This window comes from Carcharodon carcharias, chromosome 7, assembly GCF_017639515.1.
Source record: "Carcharodon carcharias isolate sCarCar2 chromosome 7, sCarCar2.pri, whole genome shotgun sequence".
Lineage (NCBI taxonomy): Eukaryota > Metazoa > Chordata > Chondrichthyes > Lamniformes > Lamnidae > Carcharodon > Carcharodon carcharias.
The window spans coordinates 115,449,688-115,469,934 of record NC_054473.1 but is presented as its reverse complement, the minus strand read 5'-3'; the positions used below and the strand labels follow the sequence as shown (position 1 = coordinate 115,469,934).

At 45.3% G+C, this 20,247-nt stretch overlaps 1 protein-coding gene across 1 annotated transcript in view; it reads left to right on the top strand.

Annotated features, from left to right (window-relative positions):
- exoc3l1 (exocyst complex component 3-like 1) overlaps positions 1-20,247 on the top strand; it is a 295,672-nt gene that overhangs the window by 247,306 nt on the left and 28,119 nt on the right. Inside the window, exons 5-6 of the mRNA XM_041192273.1 lie at positions 10,260-10,380; positions 19,738-19,863. Of these exons, the coding sequence (XP_041048207.1) occupies positions 10,260-10,380; positions 19,738-19,863 (247 nt within the window). The remainder of the gene's footprint in view (positions 1-10,259; positions 10,381-19,737; positions 19,864-20,247) is intronic.

Genomic DNA, 20,247 nt, shown 5'->3' with positions numbered 1-20,247 from the left:
GCATGTGAACCTGTGCTTCCATTTCTTTATCCTCTTCCTCCATGATGGGTAGGTATGCACATGAATGTCTGCAATGTACATTTTCTTGCCTGGTTTGTATTTAACTCTGACCTGGTACTTCTGCAGAAGCATTAGTAATCTTTGGATTCTTGGCAGTGCACAGTTCAGGGGCTTTTTAAGTCTGAAGCTAATCAAGCTTCCAAAGGCTTATGATCAGACTCTACCTCCACATCTTTGCCATAGACAAACTGGTGGAAGTATTCTAGGCCAAACACAATTGCTTGCATTTCTTTCTCTATTTGGGCATATTGCTGCTGTGCTTCAGTCATTGCCTTTGAAGCGAAAACCACTGGTGCCTCATTTTGCAAGAGGACAGCTCCCAGGCCAGTCTTTGAAGCACCCACTGAGATCTAGACCAGCTGAGTGACATTGTAATACTTTAACACTGGTGTCTGGGTCAGTGTTCTCTTCAGACTGGTCAAAACTTCCTGGTGACTTTGTTCCCAGTGCCATTCCACATCATTTTATAGAAGGTCGCTGAGACATGCTGCAGGTCTGACATGTTCGGAATGAATTTCCCAAGATAGGAAACCGTTCCCAAAAACCTCTCCAGGTCTTTCTTACATTCTGGGGGTGGCATGTTCATGACTGCTTTGATTTTACTCGGGTCCAACTTCAGTCCCTCACTGGTTAGCACATGTCCCAAGTATTTGATTTCATGAAGACCTATTTTGGCACTTTTCCTTCTTCAACTTGAGGTTCCTTTCTCTAGCTCTGGCCAACACCTGCCTCAGTCTGTGGTTGTGTTCTTCGCATGAGGCTCCCCAGACCAGCACATCATCAATATAGGTTTCCACGCCCTCTAACCCTTCAAATAGTTGCTTCATTGTTCTGTGGAACACCTCCAGAGCTGAATTAATAACAAAGGTAAGCATAAAATCATGTATCGCCCATATGGTGTGTTGAAGGTACAGAGATAGGAGCTGAATTCATCCAGCTTGACCTGCCAGAAGCCTGAACTTGCATCCAAGACTGAATAGTTAGTAGCAGCAGCTAGTTTACACGTGATTTCTTCTACTGTGGGCAGCTGGTAATGCTCTCTTTGTACTGCCTGGCTTTGGTCTCTGTGATCCAGACAGACTCACAGATTCCCATCTGATTTTTCTACAGTTACAATTGGATTAACCCACTTTGTGGGTTCTTCAATTTTCTTGATGATGTGAAGTTTCTCCATTTTGACCAACTCTGCTTTCAGTCATTCTCTCAGCATTACTGGTATTTTTCTGGGTGGATGTATTTTGGGTGTCACATTTTTGTAAATCTTGATAGTGTGTTCTCCTTTTAGGCAGCCAATCCTCTGGAACACATCTTTATATTCGCTCAGGAAGTCACCAGCGGTGACAGTCATTATTCTCTTGATTAGCTTCAGATTTTCGCAAGCTTTGATTCCAAGAATGGATTTTGCATCAGTTTTCACCACGATGAATGGAAGTGTTTGAGTGTTTTTTGTAGTTCACCTTAAGTGTGCACTTGCCTTCTACTGCAATTTTTTCACCTGTATAAGTAGACAGCTTCGCTTTTGTTTTAGTTAGCTGTTTTTCTTTGCTTATCTTATGATACAGGGTTATGGGAATGACACCTCTGTCAAGCTTGAAATTCACCATCATGTTGGCAATTTTAAAATCAATCCCTATTCGTCATCTTTGGAATTTGTTGTTACTGCACCAATGAAAAGTTCCGTTTCAGTATTTGTGTCAATCGTAGGCACTTTCTTCAATTTATACATCTCAGCGAAGTGATTTAATTTATCACAGTTCTTACACAGCTTTCTGTAGGCTGGACAACGATGTGGTAAATGCTCTGTTCTGCATCGGCTGCATTTAAATGTTTTAATAGCAGTTTTGTTCTTTTTACATTCAGACTGTCTATTTGTTCTTTCCCGGGGCTGTTTCTGTTTAACTGCAACTGGCTGCTTGACCATGTGTGGCTTATCATCTTCTATCATCTGTTCAACCTGGCATTTTGTTGTCTCTGCTGCTCTGCAGATATTTATTGCTTTCTCCAGAATGAGATCAACTTCTCTCAAAAGTCGTTCTCTCAGAGTGTCATTTACGATTCCACCAATTATTCTACCTTCGATGAGCGATTCTTGAAGCTTTCCAAATTCAAGCAATTTAGCTCATTTTCTCAGCTCAGTCATGTACTAATGTTGTCACTGTCTTGTGCGTACATAAAAAAATTGATATCTTTCATACTTGATATTTTCCTTGGGGGTGCAGCAGGCTTCGAATTTTTCCATTATTTCTTTCAAGTCATTTTGTTTCTCATCACTTTCAAATGTGAGTGTGTTATAGACTTCTAGGGCTGCTTCCCCCTGCTACGTGAATAAAGACTGAAGACTGTACCTGAGGATCTTTTTTATCACTGCCAATCGCTACGAGGTACAGCTCGAATCGCTGCTGGAACCTCCTCCAGTCTTCGGCAAGATTTCTCTCCAAACTGAGCTCTGTCAGTGGTTTCAGAACCTCCATTGTTCTGTTTAATTTACTTCTGACAGCATGTCTTGTTTTTGTTTCAATAATGCACACAGGCTGTCGACATTGTAGCTGAGCTAACTTTATTGATAACACACTTTCCTAACATGAACACATATCTTCAGCAACTGAATTCTATCAAGACAGGTTCCAACATGTGCTATCTGACCTTCAATCCCCAAGTGAGGTGACCCCATATCAAGTACAGATACCGTATTGTATCCAGTACTGGAGTCCACTACCACAATCAACTGTTATCATGACAGTATTGTTGGCTGAAGGGAGTTAAGATCTAAAAGGGGTTTTGGAAAGATCTACCTGAGTTATTAAAATGACAGGGTGGTCAGTAATATTTTTAATAGAGGTTGTTTTTTGAGATGTAGGAGGGAACATAAGTAACCTATTGAAATGGGTGAGCCCATGGTAGATTAAGTTCAATGCAGAGACATGTGAACTGATTCACTTTGGTTGGGAGATTGAGGAGAGGCAGTATACAAAAAGGGGCACAATTAAAAGAAGTGCAGAAATAGAGAGATCTGGTGATATATATGTGCACAAATCATTGAAAGTGGCAGGGTAGGTTGAGAAAGTTGTTAAAAAGGAATATAAAATCCTAGGCTTTATAAGCAGAGGCATTGAGCACAATAGTAAGTTTTGATGAACCTTTATAAAACTCCGATTTGGCCTCAACTGGAGTAATGCGTCCAATTCTGGACACTGTACTTTGGGAAGGATGTGAAGGCTTGAGAGAGAGTGCAGGAGAGGTTTATGGGAATGGTTCCAGGGATGAGGTACTTCAGTTACTTGGCAAGGTTGGTGAAGGTAGGCTTGTTCTCCCTGGAGAAGAGAAGGTTGAGAGGAGATTTGGTAGAAATGTTCAAAATCATGAGGGATCTGAACAGAGATGGAGAGAAACTGTTCCCATTGGAAGAAGGGTTGAGAACCAGATGACACTGATTAAAGGTGATTGGCAAAAAGAACAACAGCAACACGAGTAAAAACTTTTATGTAGCAAGTGTTTAAGATCTGGAATGTGTGCTGCCTGAAGATATGGTGGAGGTAGATTCACTTGGGGCTTTCAAAACAGAATTGGATAAGCACGTGAAGAGAGAATTTGAAGAACTATGGGGAAAGGGCAGGGGAGTGGGACTGAGTTGCTCTTGCAGAGAGCCAGCAGGGACACAACAGGCCAAATGGCCTCCTGAGCTGTAATCATTCTATGATTCTATCATCTGCAAATTTGACATTTGCTCTGAGCTCTTGAATCCAAGTTATTGATGCAAATTAAAAGCGGAAATGGTCCCAATACCCTACTTTGCCAATCCCTTGTCTATTCTCAGAATTTACTCTGAATTCCTCACAATTTTGAATTTATTGAATAAGACTTTGCATGGTACTTTGTCAAAGCTTTTTTGGAAGTCGGGGTACATAATGTATTCAGGATACTCTCAATCCAGTTGGAATGCCACTTTCTCAAAGAAACTGTGGGAGCTTGGTGAGATGGGATCTTTCCCTTCTCAATCCATGTTCACCACTGCAAACTAGATTACTGTAAAGATAATACTCAAATTTGCTCCTGACATTATTCATTATTGACATGATATTGAAATAGGATTAATTGGTCTTTACTTGTCTGTTTATTTTGTGGCCCTTTTAAAAAAGTGTGCCACATTAGCCTCACACTGGATTTCTGGGTGTGTTCACTATTTCCTCATATAATTCTCTGCCTCACAAATATCTCCCTTGTCTCGCTTAATAATTTGGGATCAATATCATCCATTGCAGAGGGATTTCTTTGCTTTGACCCAATTTACATTGTCTAACGATTTCCACTCCAGTTTTATTGAAATCAATTTCACTGAATATCGTATAATCTTGTACAATGTATCCATGACCATGTCTCTAATGCCCCTCTTACATTGTAGCTTCCCACTGCCATTTCAGGAATCTTATCCATAGTGCTTTCACTTTTCATCTTTCTGTAGATTTGGCCCCTTTCTTGGCTCTAAGTGGCTGCCGGTTCCTCATATCTGGTTCCCGTATGTCTCTCAGAATTAGTCTGCCTTTAATACAATCAAACGTGGTAGAAAGAAATCAGATACTGCGCCCAGAGTTGTTAATTCAAGGTGACTGCTAATTGAAGATGACTGACAGTTAATCTGGTAGAATTTTACCATACGCCTTATAGTAGCAACTCTCTATTGGTACCCAAATTGTGTGCTATGTCCACGAAATGAATCTAATAACTGTCCTCTCAAGCACAAGGGGGTGAAAATGGCCTGGAGTGGGTAAAGGCACTGCCAATTTTACCCAGTTTAAATACATTTCTTGTAAGCTGTCATGTAATGATTCCTTGGTGCCTTGTCCAAAAGGTCATTCCCCATGTGCAAGCTGAGTGCCAAACAGTGAGTGGAGGTTATTATTCAAAAAGGGAAGGTACTAAATATGTGACTAGAAGCTTAATATGGACAAGTTGCTATGGCCAGGTGGTTACTTCCCAGAACTTTGGAAGGAAGCTATGGAAGAAATGACATCAGCTTTGGCTATTATTTTCCAAAAAAATTCTCGGAAAGGATATTTGTGCCGTGGGATTGGAGAATGGCAGATGTCATTCCTTCCCTCACTCACTCTAACCCCTTCAAAAAGGGAGTCAGGGGTAGGGCAGGACATTAAAAACCATTTGGTTTTATGTCAGTCATAGGTGAAGTTCTAGAGTCTAGAATATTGAACACAATTACAAAGGACTTGGGGAAACAGGAATGAATCCAGAAGTGCCAGTATCGATTTCTCAAAGCCAGGTCTTGAGGGATAGAATGCTGAACATGTACAACATCTTCTTTGGAGGGTCCTGGGCAGTTAGGAGCACCCCAATATAGGAAGGACATGAAGAAGATGCATTCACTAGGCTGTTACCATGGATGAAGAGTTACAGTTATAAAGAGTGACTTGAGAAGTGAGAAACTTTTTCATTAAAGTTGAGGACATTGAGGAGTGACCTGATGGAGATTGTCCTGATTATGATGAGTTATGGATAGTGGTGGGCTGTTTCTCTTGGTCTCTGGCATTGTAACAAAAGAACACAGAATTATGATTATGATTAAAGGTACAATAGCATAGTTTTTATGTTACGGAACTAGTAACCCAGAGGTCTGGACGTGGACATGGGTTCAAATCCTACCATGGCAGCTGAGAAGTTTAAATTTTGTTCAATAAATCAATATGGAATAAAAACTGCAAGTTCCACTCCAAGTCACACATCACCCTGATATCCCCAATCCTTCATCATTGTTGAATCAAAATCCTGGTACTCTGTCCCTAACAGCACTGTGGGTGTACCTACACCAAAAGGACTGCAGTCGTTCAGGAGGATGACTCACCACCACCTTCCCCAGGGCAATTAGGGATGAACAATTGCTGGCTTTGCTGATGATACTCTCATCCCATGAACTTAATTAAAAAAATAATTAAATGGAAAGTCAGAAAACCATTCTTTTTGAATTTCACTTTCTGCCACAAAGCATTGTAGAAAGAGAATTGGATAGATGCTTGAAAACAAAGGAACGATAATGGTAACAGGGAGTGGGTAGGAGAGTGCAACGACATTGGGGCAAATATGTGGAAAAACACCAAGTGATTGGCCAAATAGCCACTTTCTGGACTGTAACATTTGCAATCTGCTATGGGAATGAGTTATTGAACCATTAGGGACACCACAGCTGCTGTCATTGAATACTGATCAATATTGAGAATCCTGGCCTATCGTTTTTCCCTTTGCTAGTCCAGGAACCCTGAGACTGATCCCGTTATCCTTACTGCCATCCCGTGTGAGATCAGCCAATACCACATGGATTGCATATAGGCAGCTTGAAATCTTGGACTGATGCTAAACATAAGCAGACCCCTGGGTCCAGGTTTTCACTCCAGGGTCACGTGCACAGAGAGGGGAGAATTCGCAGCTCTGCAAACCCAATTTTTAAAAAATGGCCACTCGCAGGTCAGATTTTTTGTTTTTGGCGGGGGGGGGCACAGGGCGAGAGGCGGGCTGGATGAGAAGTTGACTCTGCCGCCCTGGGAACAAATGTAGAGGATGCAGGGTATCGAAGCAAGTTGGGCTGAAGGCCTGCCTCTTTAACTTAATTTTAAAAATGATTAAAACAAAAAAGAGCCCTCCAGCCCTAACCCTTTACCCCCTTGCCCTCCATACAATCCCCATGCCCCATCCATGCCAATCTATGCCACCTCATGCTCCCACCCACCCCCATGTCCCCTCTTAGCCCCATGCCAACACATGTTCCTCTATCCAAACTCATATTCCCAATGCTCCCCACATCCCCATGGCTCTTTATAGCCCCATGCCAACTTAGTGCCAACACATGCCCCCCACCCATCACCTTTTGCTCTTACCCTCTCCATGCCAACTCACCTAGCATTCACCATGGACAAACTTCAGGAGCCATGCTGACATAAAATAGCTATGTGTCTTGACCGCATCACTATTTTAAACAAAGAACACTAATTGATTCCTACAACTAATCTCTTAGGAAAACAAATATTTCTATTCTATACCAAGTTGGATCTGTGAATCAAACTGCTCACTTAACAGGCACCCCACTGTGATATTGTTGGTTTGTACAAACAGCCATTGCAGCACAAATCCTATAATGTAGCCCACAGGCTTATGTCAACAGACAGAATGAAATATCAAGCACTGATTTTTTTTTTGAAACCCAGACTTTTAAAAATTTAAAGCCCAGCCCAGTTAGATCCATTTACAGATTTGGCAGTTCCAATGAGTTTTTACTGTTCTGGGACAGCTTTGACAGTTTTGACAGTTCCAATTAGTTTATGCACTTTTTACACACACTCATGTTTATTTTTAAGAATCCCAAAGGGTGCCTTACCTCTTCCAAATGGTCCCGGCACCATATTCACAGGGGTACCTTACCTCTCCAAAGGGGTACCCTAGTTATCCAAATGAATCCACTAAGTTCAGACCAGCTGTTACCTGGTCTAATCTGCACAAACCAGGTTTCACACTCTGGGCTATCAAAATCCCACTTCAGTGCTGGCTGCTAATTTAAATGGCCGACTGCCTCTGTAAACCGCTCATGTGCAAACCCTGGCCTGATTCAAGTCCCACCCCGATGAAAATAGGAAATCCCATGTTCAGGGGCCTCTCCATTGTGCCAAATTCTGGGCCTAGATTTGACTTATGGTCTGTGCTGAGTTTGCTGGTATCAATGAAGGTCAGTGAAGGGACGTAAGGTGTCAGTCCCGTACATGGTTAGGCAGAGGTTAGACTACAGGGTGAGTAATCCAGAAAAGATTAGTTCAATTTCCACCATGCCAGTTTGAGAATTTGAATTCAGTTAAAATAAACTTTGGAAATAAGATAATTTCAGTGAAAAGACCACGATCAGATAGTTGTAAAATTCTATTCCTTGATCTTGCCTATATGTAACTCCAGGCCCACTCCAATACGCTCCGTAGGCCCTCTGAAATGGGCTAGTTTTATCAATAGCCAATGCTTGTGTCAGTGGGAATATTAGAATCATAGAATGGTTACAGCACAGAAGGAGACCATTCTGTCATTGAATTGGTAGGCACAATGGCCTCCCGGCACCTGTACCTGTTCATGTGCACTTTACCATTGGAGACTCCTGGGCACTGAGGGGAATTGTCCATGTGAAACAGGCACTGTTTGGCCCAACGCTTGGGTTTCCAGCCCTCAGTTGGTTTGAACTGGAGTCCTCCTGTAGACATTGAGGAAGTGGGGAGTTGTTTACATTCGGAACCTGTCAGTGAAAAGTCCACTGATGGATGGGGAACGTGGCTTGCAATGTGCTGTTTAGTTTGGCTAAACGGTGTCTCTGGCAATCACCAGGGAGGAGGGCTCTAACTGTTTAGTGTTTGGATGACAGCGAAAAAAGAAATATGATTTATTTATCAAACCCCATTCTGTTTCCAGGATGTGTAAAGTTGTGTTATCCTTTCTAAAATATTGTTCTTGCAAACACTCCCTTCTCAGGCTCAGTCTTTGTGCCTGGTTTTGGATGTCTCAGTACACTGAAGCCCAAGGTCTTCCTGAATCAAGATGAGCCAAACTTGGATATTCTTGAGCTGACCCTGGTCCACACCCCATGGCAGGTAGTTGCTTTCAGGATCTGCAGCACACAAAACCAACTTTGAGTCCAGCTGGCATCAACTCATATTTAAAAAGCTCGGAGCTGGATTTTAATTGCCAAAGGAGGTCCAAGTAGGCATATTGCCAGATAGCACTGCATGAGCTTGCTTTCAGATTCTGCCTAGGATCAACGAAAGTGTGATTAAAATGTCAAGGGAATGTTGTCCCTACAGGGCTGAGAGAATAAGGAGACATTTGACATCGAGAAAGTGTTCGTCTCTGCATCGGTCTTTCTGGTTGTCTGAAACTTCAATGGAAGAGCCACTAAAATCCCTAAACGCCAAACCCCAGATAAGTCTTCCAATCAGCAGTTAGCAGAATGAGAATCCCCAATATGAATTTTCTTGGTGCCAAATGGTTAAGCATTCATATACATATCACAACCTTGCCACATATTCGAGGCTGACACTCCAATGTAATACTGAGGGAGTGCTGCATTGTCAGAGGGGTCATTCTTTGAATGAGCCAATAAATGATAATGCTATCTGCCTGTTGAGGCGAATCTGGAAGACCATTTTTTCCCTTAACCAACATCACTAGACATAGAAGTGCTTTTCTAGACAGCCATGTTACTGGACTAGGAATCCAGAGGACAGGACTAATGATCTGATAGATATTTCAAATCCCACCACAGCAGCTGAATTTAAATTCAGTTAAATAAATAAATTGGGGATAAAATGTTAGTCTCAGTAATAGTGACCATGTAACTACCAAATTGTCATAAAAAACCATCTGGTTCACTAATGTCCTTTAGGAAAGGAAATCTGCCAATTTTACCCAGTTTGGCATATATGTGGCTCCAAACCCACAGCAATGTGATGACTCTTAACTGCCCTCTGAAATGGTTTAGCAAGCCATTCAGTTGTATGAAAAGCAATAGCATGAGAGACTACAGCAGTTTAAGATGGCTTGCCATTAGCTTCTCAAAGGCATTTGGGGGTGGGCAATAAATATTGGCCTGTGAATGACTAAATTATAGAAAGCTTAGTTGCCACATTCTCCTGCATGACAACAGTCAAGTACTTCAAAAATTTAGATGTCATAACCTTTTAAAGGCCAGAATTATTCTAATGCTAATTCATTGAAGTGGAGCATGGCTCCTGAATGTGATGGTCACATTTTCTGCACTGTAGAAAGGATGGTAGAAGCAGATTCAGGAACAACTTTCCAAAGGGAATACTTGAAAAGGAAAAAGTTGCAGGTCTATAGGGAAAGAGCAGGCAAGCGGGACTAATTGGGAAGCCCTTTCAAAAAGCGAGCATAAACACGATGGGCTGAATGGCCTCCTTCTGGACTGAAAGATTCGATGAATTAAGTCATCCTTTCTCCCATATGCCTGAATAAATTGTCTCCCTCCATCATGTCACCCTTCTCACCATTAAAGAATCTTAATGACCGTTGACAGGAAGCCCCACTTCAGAAGAAGCTACTACAAATACATCCAGTAATTGCCTAGGAATGTTAATCATTTGTGACGTTTTTCCTGTAATGGTATTATCGCAACCTTGCTTCCTGTTTTCCTCTTTTGTTTCTTCCTTTAGCAGCCCAGAAATGGTAGCTCACCCTGATCTCTCTCCTGATGTTGACATTGCCTCACCGGGCCCCCTGATTTCTCAAGATGCACTGGAGCAGCTGCAGAATAAATATGTTAATGCTGTCCGGGTGAGTTGAGACCTTTAAATAAATTTGGGAGGGCCTACTTGGAACTTGTATTTGTCAAATTCCCTGTGCAAACCTGAACTTTAAGCAAAAAAAAATACATAAATACTTTTAATACAAAACAAATAATGGTTCACCATGTGTTGCTGTGCTATGCGGTCCCAATGTACAATCCTCAGCCTGTGCTAAATAAGTTAACCTCACCTCAGTTAAGCATCAGACGCCAACATTGAGCTCAGAACCTCAGGGTGTGAAGGGGAGACACAAACAAAAGTGACCCTCTCTGGAGAGCACATGTGCATGTAGCACTCAAAGGAACAGAGGATCAGCCTGGGCAGTGATGGCCGCAATTGTCAAATAGTCCACAGGCTCAGTCAAGGTGCCAGTGCCCCTTGAGGTGGGCAGCTGTATCTCTAAGAGAGGAATGGAGAAAAAGCTGTGTGGGAAAAACTTTTTTTTTTGAAAAAATATACTTTATTCATAAATCTTCAAAAACATTTAGAACCATTTCAAATCACCATTACAAAAACACAAACAGGTTCAACTTTTACAACATGAAACACAAGGTGTATCAGAACAAACAATGAATATTTCAATCATTGGCAGACATACATTTTAATCTGTACAGCCTGAGGGGCTCTTTATAGTTCCCAGGCCCCAGTGCACTGTGGCAGAAAGGTCTTAGGCAGCGACCCTTCCCCATTGCGCCTTTGCGGCGGCTGCCCCAAGCTTAACTGTGTCCCTCAGCACGTAGTCCTGGACCTTGGAATGTGCCAGTCTGCAACACTCGGTCGGGGACAACTCTTTGCGCTGGAAAACCAACAAGTTTCAGGCGGACCAAAGAGCGTCTTTCACTGAGTTGATGATCCTCCAGCTGCAGTTGATGTTTGTCTCGGTGTGTGTCCCTGGGAACAGCCCGTAGAGCACAGAGTCCTCTGTCACAGAACTGCTCGGGATGAACCTCGACAGAAACCACTGCATCTCTCTCCAGACCTTCTTCGCAAAGACACAATCTACAAGGAGGTGAACAACGGTCTCTTCCCCACCACAGCCACCTCGAGGGCAACGTACAGAGGGGGTGAGACTCCTGGCGTGTAGGAAGGATCTTACAGGGAGGGCCTTTCTCACCACCAGCCAAGCTACATCTTGGTGTTTGTTGGAAAGTTCTGGTGATGAGGCATTCTGCCAAATGACTTTGTCAGTCTGCTCAGGGAACCATCCCACAGGATCCACCCTCTCCTTTTCCCTCAGGGCCTTTAAGACGTTACATGCCGACCACTGCCTGACGGACTTGTGGTCGAAGGTGTTTCTCTGCATAAATTTTCCCACGAGGGACAGGTGGTACGGCACGGTCCAACTACTTGGAGCGTCCGCGGCATCGTGGCCAGACCCATCCTTCGCAACACCGGGGACAGGTAGAACCTCAGCATGTAGTGACACTTGGTGTTTGTATACTGAGGGTCTACGTACCGCTTGATGCAGCTGCACACAAAGGTGGCCATCAGTATGAGGGCGATGTTGGGCACGTTTTTTCCCCCTTTATCTAGAAGCTTGTACATCGTGTCCCTGCGGACACAATCCAGTTTCAAGCTCCAGATAAAGCGGAAGATGGCTCGGGTGATCGCCACCACACAGGAGTGTGGAATGGGCCAGACCTGCGCCACGTACAGCAACAGCGAGAGTGCCTCACACCTGATGACCAGGTTCTTACCCACAATGGAGAGGGAGCGTTGCTCTCACATGCCCAGTTTCCTTTGCACCATAGACACCATAGACTCGCTCCTTCCAGTTTCTAACGCGTGCCCTGGTCCCTCCGAAACATATCCCCAACACCTTCAGGCCATCAGCCCTGACAGTGAAGGGGACAAAGGATCGGTCAGCCCATTTCCCAAAGAACATGGCCTCGCTCTTCCCACGATTTACCTTGGCTCCCGAGGCCAGTTTGGACTGGCCGCAGATGTGGATAAGTCTGTGCACCGACAGCGGATCCGAGCAGAAGACGGCGACATCGTCCATGTACAGGGAGACTTTGATCTGAGTGCCTCCACTACCTGGGATCGTCACTCCTCTTATGCCCGGATCTTTCCCGATGGACTCAGCAAAGGGTTCTATGCAACACACGAAAAGAACAGGCAAGAGAGGACAGCCCTGCCTGACTCCAGATTTAATAGGAAAGCTATCTGATTCCCACCCATTGATTGAGACTGCACTACTGATGTTAGTGTAGAGCCGTTGGATCCAATTGCGAATTCCTTCCCCAAACCCCATTTTGGAGAGCACATCCACCATGTAGGTGTGAGATATTCTGTCAAAGGCCTTCTCCTGATCCAGGCTGATGAGGCAAGTATCCACACCCCTGTTCTGCACATAGGCAATCGTATCCCTGAGCAGCGCGAGGCTGTCAGAGATCTTCCTGCCCGGCACAGTGCAGGTCTGGTCAGGGTGGATCACCAATTCCAGAGCGGATTTGACCTGATTGGCGATGACCTTGGACAGAATTTTATAGTCCACATTCAACAGTGAAATGGGTCACCAATTTCTAATTTCCTCCCTTTCCCCCTTGTGCTTGTAGATGAGGGTGATAATGCCTTTCCTCATGGATTCTGACATGCTGCCGGCCAGGAGCATACTCTCGTACACTTCTAGCAGGTCTGGGCCGATCCAGTCCCACAGAACCGAATACAACTCCGCCAGCAAGCCGTCGCTTCCGGGAGTTTTACTCTTCTCGAAGGACTCAAGGGCCTCAGTCAGTTCGTCAGGAGTTAGCGCTTTGTCCAGACTCTCCCGTGTACTGTCATCTAAGACCTCCGTGATAGAGGACAGGAAGGACTGGGAGGCTGTGCTGTCTGTGGGCTTCACGTCATACAATCCGGCATAGAAGGATTTGCTAATCCTCAAAATGTCGGACTGTGATGACTTTACTGAGCCGTCTTCTTCCTTCAGGCTGCTGATCACAGAGCTCTCTCTGTGTACCTTTTGGAAGAGGAAACGTGAGCACGTCTCATCCTGCTCCACTGAGCGGACTCTGGAACGGAAGATGATCTTGGAGGCCTCCGAGGCAAAGAGCGAGGCTTGCTGGCTCTTCACCTCTTGGAGTTCCTCCTTGATATCGACCCCCATTGACCGCAGCCAGAGCAGGTTCTGCATGTTTTTCTGGAGTCTGGACATTTCCCTCTGTTCCTTTCTAGCTTTCTGGGTGCCTTTGAGGATGAAAAACCTCTTGATGTTTCCCTTGATTGCTTCCCACCAGTGTGCCAGTGACTCAAAGTGGGGTTTCATGGTTCTCCAACCTTTGTAATCCCTCTTGAGCTCCTCAATGTTCTCTGGGGTCAGCAGTTGCACATTTAGCTTCCATGCCCTCCTGCCAACCCTCTGGTCCGTCTCTAAGTGACAGTCAGCCAGTAGGAGGCAGTGGTCAGAGAAGAACACAGGCTTGACGTCGGTGGATCTGACTGTGAAAGCACGGGACACAAACAGGAAATCTATCCTGGAACAGACGGACCCGTCAGGCCGCGACCAGGTGTATCTACGCTGCGCTCCATCTGCAGGACTGCTGAAGACGTCATGCAGCTTGGCATCCTTAACTGTTTCCATCAGGGATCTGGATGTAGCATCCAATCAGCTGTCGGCCCTGCCGGATCGTCCAGCCGCATCGATGATGCAGTTGAAGTCACCGCCCAGAATGACCGGCCTGGAGGTTGCCAGCAGCAGTGGGAGCTGCTGAAAAACCTCCAGCCGTTCAGCCCCTTGTGACGGGGCGTAGACGTTAATTAACCGGAGTGGAGCATTCTTGTACATTACGTCTGCTACGAGGAGGCGCCTGCCCACCACCTCCTTAACCTCGGAGACAGTGAAGCTGCCTCCCCACAGCAGAATCCCCAGGCCGGAGGAATGAGAGTCGTTTCCTCCCGACCAGATCGATGGCCCGTGCGACCACCATCGTGACCTTTGCCTGTAGGAGCTGAGGTGCGGTATCGCACACTCTTGCAGAAACAACAGGTCAGCTTTGACCTTGGCAAGGTAGTCCAAGGTTGCAACACATCGCATAGTAGATTTAATGCTACGCACATTTATGGATACAATCTTTACACCCATTTTAAAGCAGTTAGTCGCTTACCAAACCTGTTGTCTCTGAGAGTTCCTTCATGCCCGTGGTGTGCTCAAATTGCTTCACGGGATGGGCTGAGGAAAGCGTCCTGAACCTCCCCATTGGCGGTGTTCTGCTCGGGTGGCATCTGGGGGTCCGTGCAGAGAGCAGGGTTTGAAATGTCCTCTGTTGGAGAAGCTTCTCCAATCCTCTCCCCTTCTGGGGCATTGCTGCTCCCGGCTTCCCGGAGCTGGGGTGCGCTGAGCGCCTCACTGTTCCCAGATTCCTGGGGCTGTGGCACACTGGCCTCTTCGGGTTGTGGGCCAAGTTGGGGTGCGCTGGTCTCCTCATTGTCCCCAATGTTCTGGAGCTTGGGTGTCTCGTCCTCCAACTCCCTAGTGTTTTGCCGCTTCTTCTGTTGGCGCTGCCCTGGCACTTCTTCGTCCGAAGAGCTGCTGCTCTTGTTATCCGTGTCGGATAGCAGACGCCTCTTGATTCTTGTCTGGGAAGTGGCTTGGTTTCTTTTTAGCCCCTTCTTCCTTTTGGCTCTCTTCACCAGCTGCCACTCCCCCTGCTGCTTTCCCACTGCTGCCTCCTCCTCCTCCGTTGATTCGCTCTCCTGAGGAGTGGGAGGTTCAGGGGGCAGTACTGTTGATTGGCTGTCTGTTGCCCCAATCTTTTCCTCCACCTTGTCTCTCTCTGTGTCCTCCTTTGTCCCGTTGTTCTCCCTGGGGGCCTTGGTGGTTGGAGTGACACGAGGCATTTCTTCTGCTTCCCCCTCGTTGGCTTTGGCTGCCTGTGAATAAGTACGGCAACGTTTGGGGCAGGTCTTGTAGAGGTGACTTGCCTCGCCACACAGGTTGCAGCACTTAGCCTGTTTACAATCTTTTGTCTGGTGCCCTTCCTTTTTGCAGTTCTTGCAGAGGACGGCGCTGCAGTTGGCCGCCACATGACCAGACTTGCCGCATGAGTGACAAAGTTTGGGTTGCCCAGCGTAGACAAGGTACCCACGGCTTCCCCCGATAGCGAATCTGGAAGGGGGGTGGAAAACGGCTCCCTTACCGTCGGTCTTGAGCGTTACCTTAACCTGGCGTTTACATGTCCAGATCCCCAAATTATCTTTAACTTCAGTGCAGCTCCCAACCTTATCGAAGTACCTGGTAAGGAAGGTGAGCACGTCAGCGACAGGGACGTTGGGGTTGTACAGATGCACCGTCGCAACCCGTTCACGATGCAACGGTAGAACAAAGAGCGGCTCCGCCGTCAGGATCTTCATTTCTGGCAGGTCTTTCTTTTCCTCAGACACCTTCAGGAGTTTGACACAAGCTGCCACTTGCTTGAAGGTCACATCAAAGAAACCAGCGCTGGGGAAATCCTGTAGGCGGTAGATCTCCGCAGCATCGAAACCACACAGCTTGAATAGGATCCTCTTGGTGAAGAAGGTCCTATCCATTCCTGTTCCTTGCTCGCTGCCCTTCACCATGACTCGGATGGTGTTAGGTACCCCATGGTAAGGGGTTTGACTGGTTATAGCCATTGCTCTTTCCCTGGCAGAAACGCGATGAAGTCTCTCCCCTGCCAGGTAAGTATGTGTGGGAAAAACATGCTGTATAATATTGGGGAGGCCATTCCACTGATAGAACTACATAGAAACTACAACAAAAAAAAGGCCCTTCGGCTCCCCCCTGTTCGTGTTGGTGTTTATCCTCCGTATGAGCAGCAGTCCTTACCCCGTTTGTCTGCCTTGTTCCTGTATTCTTTTATCCTTCTTTCCTTCAGCCATTTTTTAACCTATTCTTAAATATTGACCTACGCTCAGTTTCAATTACCCATGGTGCATTCCACAACCTCAAAAGCAATCTGAAAATAAGTCTCTTCTGCTCTCTGTCCTGAATCTCTTTTTAAATCTCTAATAAATATCAAATCAATAAGAGAATTTTCCTGCTGGTTGCGTTTTGCCTGGTTAAGTTCATATTATATACGCTGGCAACCAGTGCTAACCATGAGATGATATTGTGCTATAACCAATGGCAACCATGGGATGTAATCCAGATAACCATGGTAATGCTCTGGGGACCTAGATTCGATCCCAGGGCTCAGTCAAGGTGTGCCCTTTGAGGTGGGCAGCTGTATCTCTATTTAAACCCAATAAAAATCTGGAATTAAAAGTCATAAAAAACCCATCTGGTTCACTAATGTCCTTTAGGGAAGGAAATCTGTCTTCCTTACCTGGTCTGGGCCTATGTGTGACATCAGACCCACAGCAATGTGGTTGACTCTTAAGCCATTCAGTTGTATCAAACCACTAACAAGTCAGTAAGGAATAAAACCAGATGGGCCACCCAGCATCAACCTAGGCACCGGAAATGACAATGGCCTTCACTATCGCTGGATCAAAATCCTGGAACTCCCTCCCCAACAGCACTGTGGGTGTACCTACACCACAGGGTCTGGAGCAGTTCAAGGAGGCAACTCACCATCACCTTCTCAAGGGCCACAAATGCTGGCCTAGCCAACTGCACCCACATCTCTTAAATAAACAATCAAAAAAACTGTTTTAGCTGGATCTGACTAGATCACATCAAACACTATCAGGCCCAGCTATCCTCTACCAAAACCGTCCCCTGCTCCAGCATCATCCTGGAATGTAAAGGTAGCTCTCCCTCCCAACTTCATTTCTTCAATATCAACCATTTCCTTAAACCTCTCTTCCTTTTCCTCCTCCGCCCTCAGCCTCAAAAAGTGTTACCATCTGTTCTGCCTATGCCACATCCTCTGTCTCCTAATCTGCTCGTCAAAATTTCCCCCACTGCTCACCCTTGATCTAGCCCAAAGCTCACATTTTACTCTGGGTTTTTCTTCTATTTCTCCTCATGCACTCTCCAAGCTTAACTTATCCATGAAAGCACTTCCTTCCCCTGTGACCTGATTCCCACTAAACTGCTGACCATATTGCCTGCTTTTCTGACCCCTGTGCTAGCCAATATTGTAAGAAATCCCCCTCTCCTCAGGTACCTGTCACCCTCCCTTTCAAATTTGCCACAATCACCCCCTTCCTCAAAAAAAACCAACCTCAATCACTCTGTCCTTACATACTAGCACCCCATTTCTCTCTTTCCCTTCGTCTTCAAAGTCCTTGAATATTTTGTCAACTCCCAAACCTGTGCCCACCTTTCCTGCAACTCTGTACTTGATCCACTCCAATTAGGATTCTTCCCCTGCCACAGCACTGAACGAGTTCTTATCAAGGTCACAAATTACAATCTGGGACAGTTATTGTGGAAAACTATCCCAGCTCATCCTTTGTGACCTCTCTGCATCCATTGACACAGTTGACCTCACCATCCTTCTCCAACATCTCTCCTTCCTGGGGCAGCTGTGTGGTACTGCCTTCGCCTGGTTCCACACTTACCAATACATTCAAAGCCAGGGAATCACCTGCAATGACTTCTCTTCCCTCCCATGCACCATTACCTCCAGAGTCTCCAAAGCACAGCTATTTTGCATACTTTTCATTTTAAGTTTCATCAAACAATGGCAACCTAACTGCACCTTCTCACAAAGGTCTCTGACAGTTTGCCCCTAATCTAGAACACTGGGTTTACTTAAGTTCCTTCCCCAGCTGTTTGTTTAATCAGGGAGACCTGTGACAACTGCATTGGAGACCCAAATTCTTCCTTTAACTATCCTGTTCCTATGGTCCTAGTGCCCTGTAGCTTGGGAAGTGTATGTACACTTCATCACACTTTATAATGGTATCACACTGGTAACTATGGGGTGATGTCACACTGGTAACCACTGGTAACCATGGGGTGATGATGTCACACTGGTAACCACTAGTAACCATGGGTGATATCACACTGGTAACTACCAGTAACTATGGGGTAATGTCACACTGGTAACCAAGCAACGGCATCATGCTGGTAAACATGTGATGGTATTACAGTTAACCACATAATGGTGTCGCACTGGGTATGAAGGTGAACATCAGGTGGGAACAAGATTGGGCACTGTGAGGGAGTGTGGGTACTGAGTGAGGATAGGAGTGAAATTTGGTATAACTTTTTTTTTCTTTTTGCGACACTGAAATCTTGCAAAATTCCGCTGGACATGTACAAGACTATGGATTCTGTAGAGAGTACAGATGAACATTCACCAGGAATGAATAAATCAAATTCTGCATGAATGGCATAAATTTTTTTCCAGGGAATCATATTCCATGTTTTTCCATGAAAACTACAAATCAGTGACCTTGCTGATATCTACTCATTGCTGCCTTCAATGGAGACTCTGTATAAAATATTTGAAAAAATATATTATTCCACTCAGATTATTAACATGAAATAAATCTGGTAAAATTCCCAGAATTTATTCAATAAATTCAATAAATACAAACCAAACTGTACATACGAAGGATGGATGAAGTACTGGGACCTCCCTCAGAGCCAGAACAGTAGGGGAGGAAGGGAGAGTATTGGCTGAAAACAACAATTTCCTTAGAGCCTGAGAGTCCACCCAGTATAGGGTTATTTCACAAAATGCTGATGCCCACTAACTCACCTCAGCATATGGCCAAGCCCCTTTAAGGAGTAGCTGGCTATCTCTTTGTGGAACCCACTGGTCTCTTGCTACTGTTACACGGTGGTGCAAAGAGGGGATTGTCATCCTGTTAGGCTCCTGCCAGAAATCAGACCTCTGTTTATTACTGACAGCAAACAGTAACCAGGAGGAGGAGAGGGGGAGGAGAGGGCTGAAGAGAGGGGAAGGAGGAGAAAGGAGAGAGTGTTAACGTTGCAATCCTGTCACAATGAAGTGCATGCTCTAGTTGTAAGTAAGAACAGCCTTTACCAATTGGGGAAAGGCTAGGGCATTATTCTTAAGTATATAAGAACAGGTTGGGGGAGGGGAAGGGGAAAGGGAAGAAAAGGGGGCCTGTTCTGTGAATAACCCTATGTTGAGGAAAGACTGGCTCCAGATTCCTCCTTTACTCAGGGAATGAGCAACAATTTATAACAGAGAGGAGGAGAGGGTGTTAGTTCCAATAATTCTATGTTGAGGAAGAATGAGTCTGAAGCTAGCCTGTACCCTAAAACAGATCTATTTCCAAGACAGCAAAGTGACAGGCTCTTCCAGTTCTACCGCTGTCTGTTGGAGGTACAGTGTTACTCAGAGTGGCTGCTTAAATTCGGAGAGAAACAGCCAGAATTGTCAGCAGAATAAAATTTATTTAAATTGAATAAGGCCCTTGATTTTTCATTATTTCTTCATTCTAGCTGGCTGTGTCGGACTGGATGCAGAAAGCAGTGGAAGCTGAGGTGAACGATTGGTACAGGGAGGAGGAACCTGAGTCTGACCATGAGGGTTACTGCCACTCCAGCCTGCCGGTGATTGTGACTCAGGTCAGTGAAAGGCCAGCACTATTAGGAGAACTCAGTGCATTTAGATTGTTCAATGTCATGGACAGTGGGAGTATCACGAGGCATTGGGGGCCAGCAGCCAGTTAAAGACTGCTGCTATTCATGACATTTTCTATTTTCTTTGATACATAGATGGGCCCATGTCTTCTTGATTTAAAAAAATAGTAACAAGGAAGGGTGACCCTATTCTCTGCAGAAGGGCATTGAAGAACAAGATTCTCCCTCTTTCCTCAGGCCTCCCCAAGGCTCATTTGTTGCCATGGTGAGGCCCTCTAACGGAAATAAAACCTGAGTCTTTAATGAGCCCTTTGCACACAGGTTGCTAGCATGGCTAATCATATTGAAGTACATCAGACTCATCAGAGG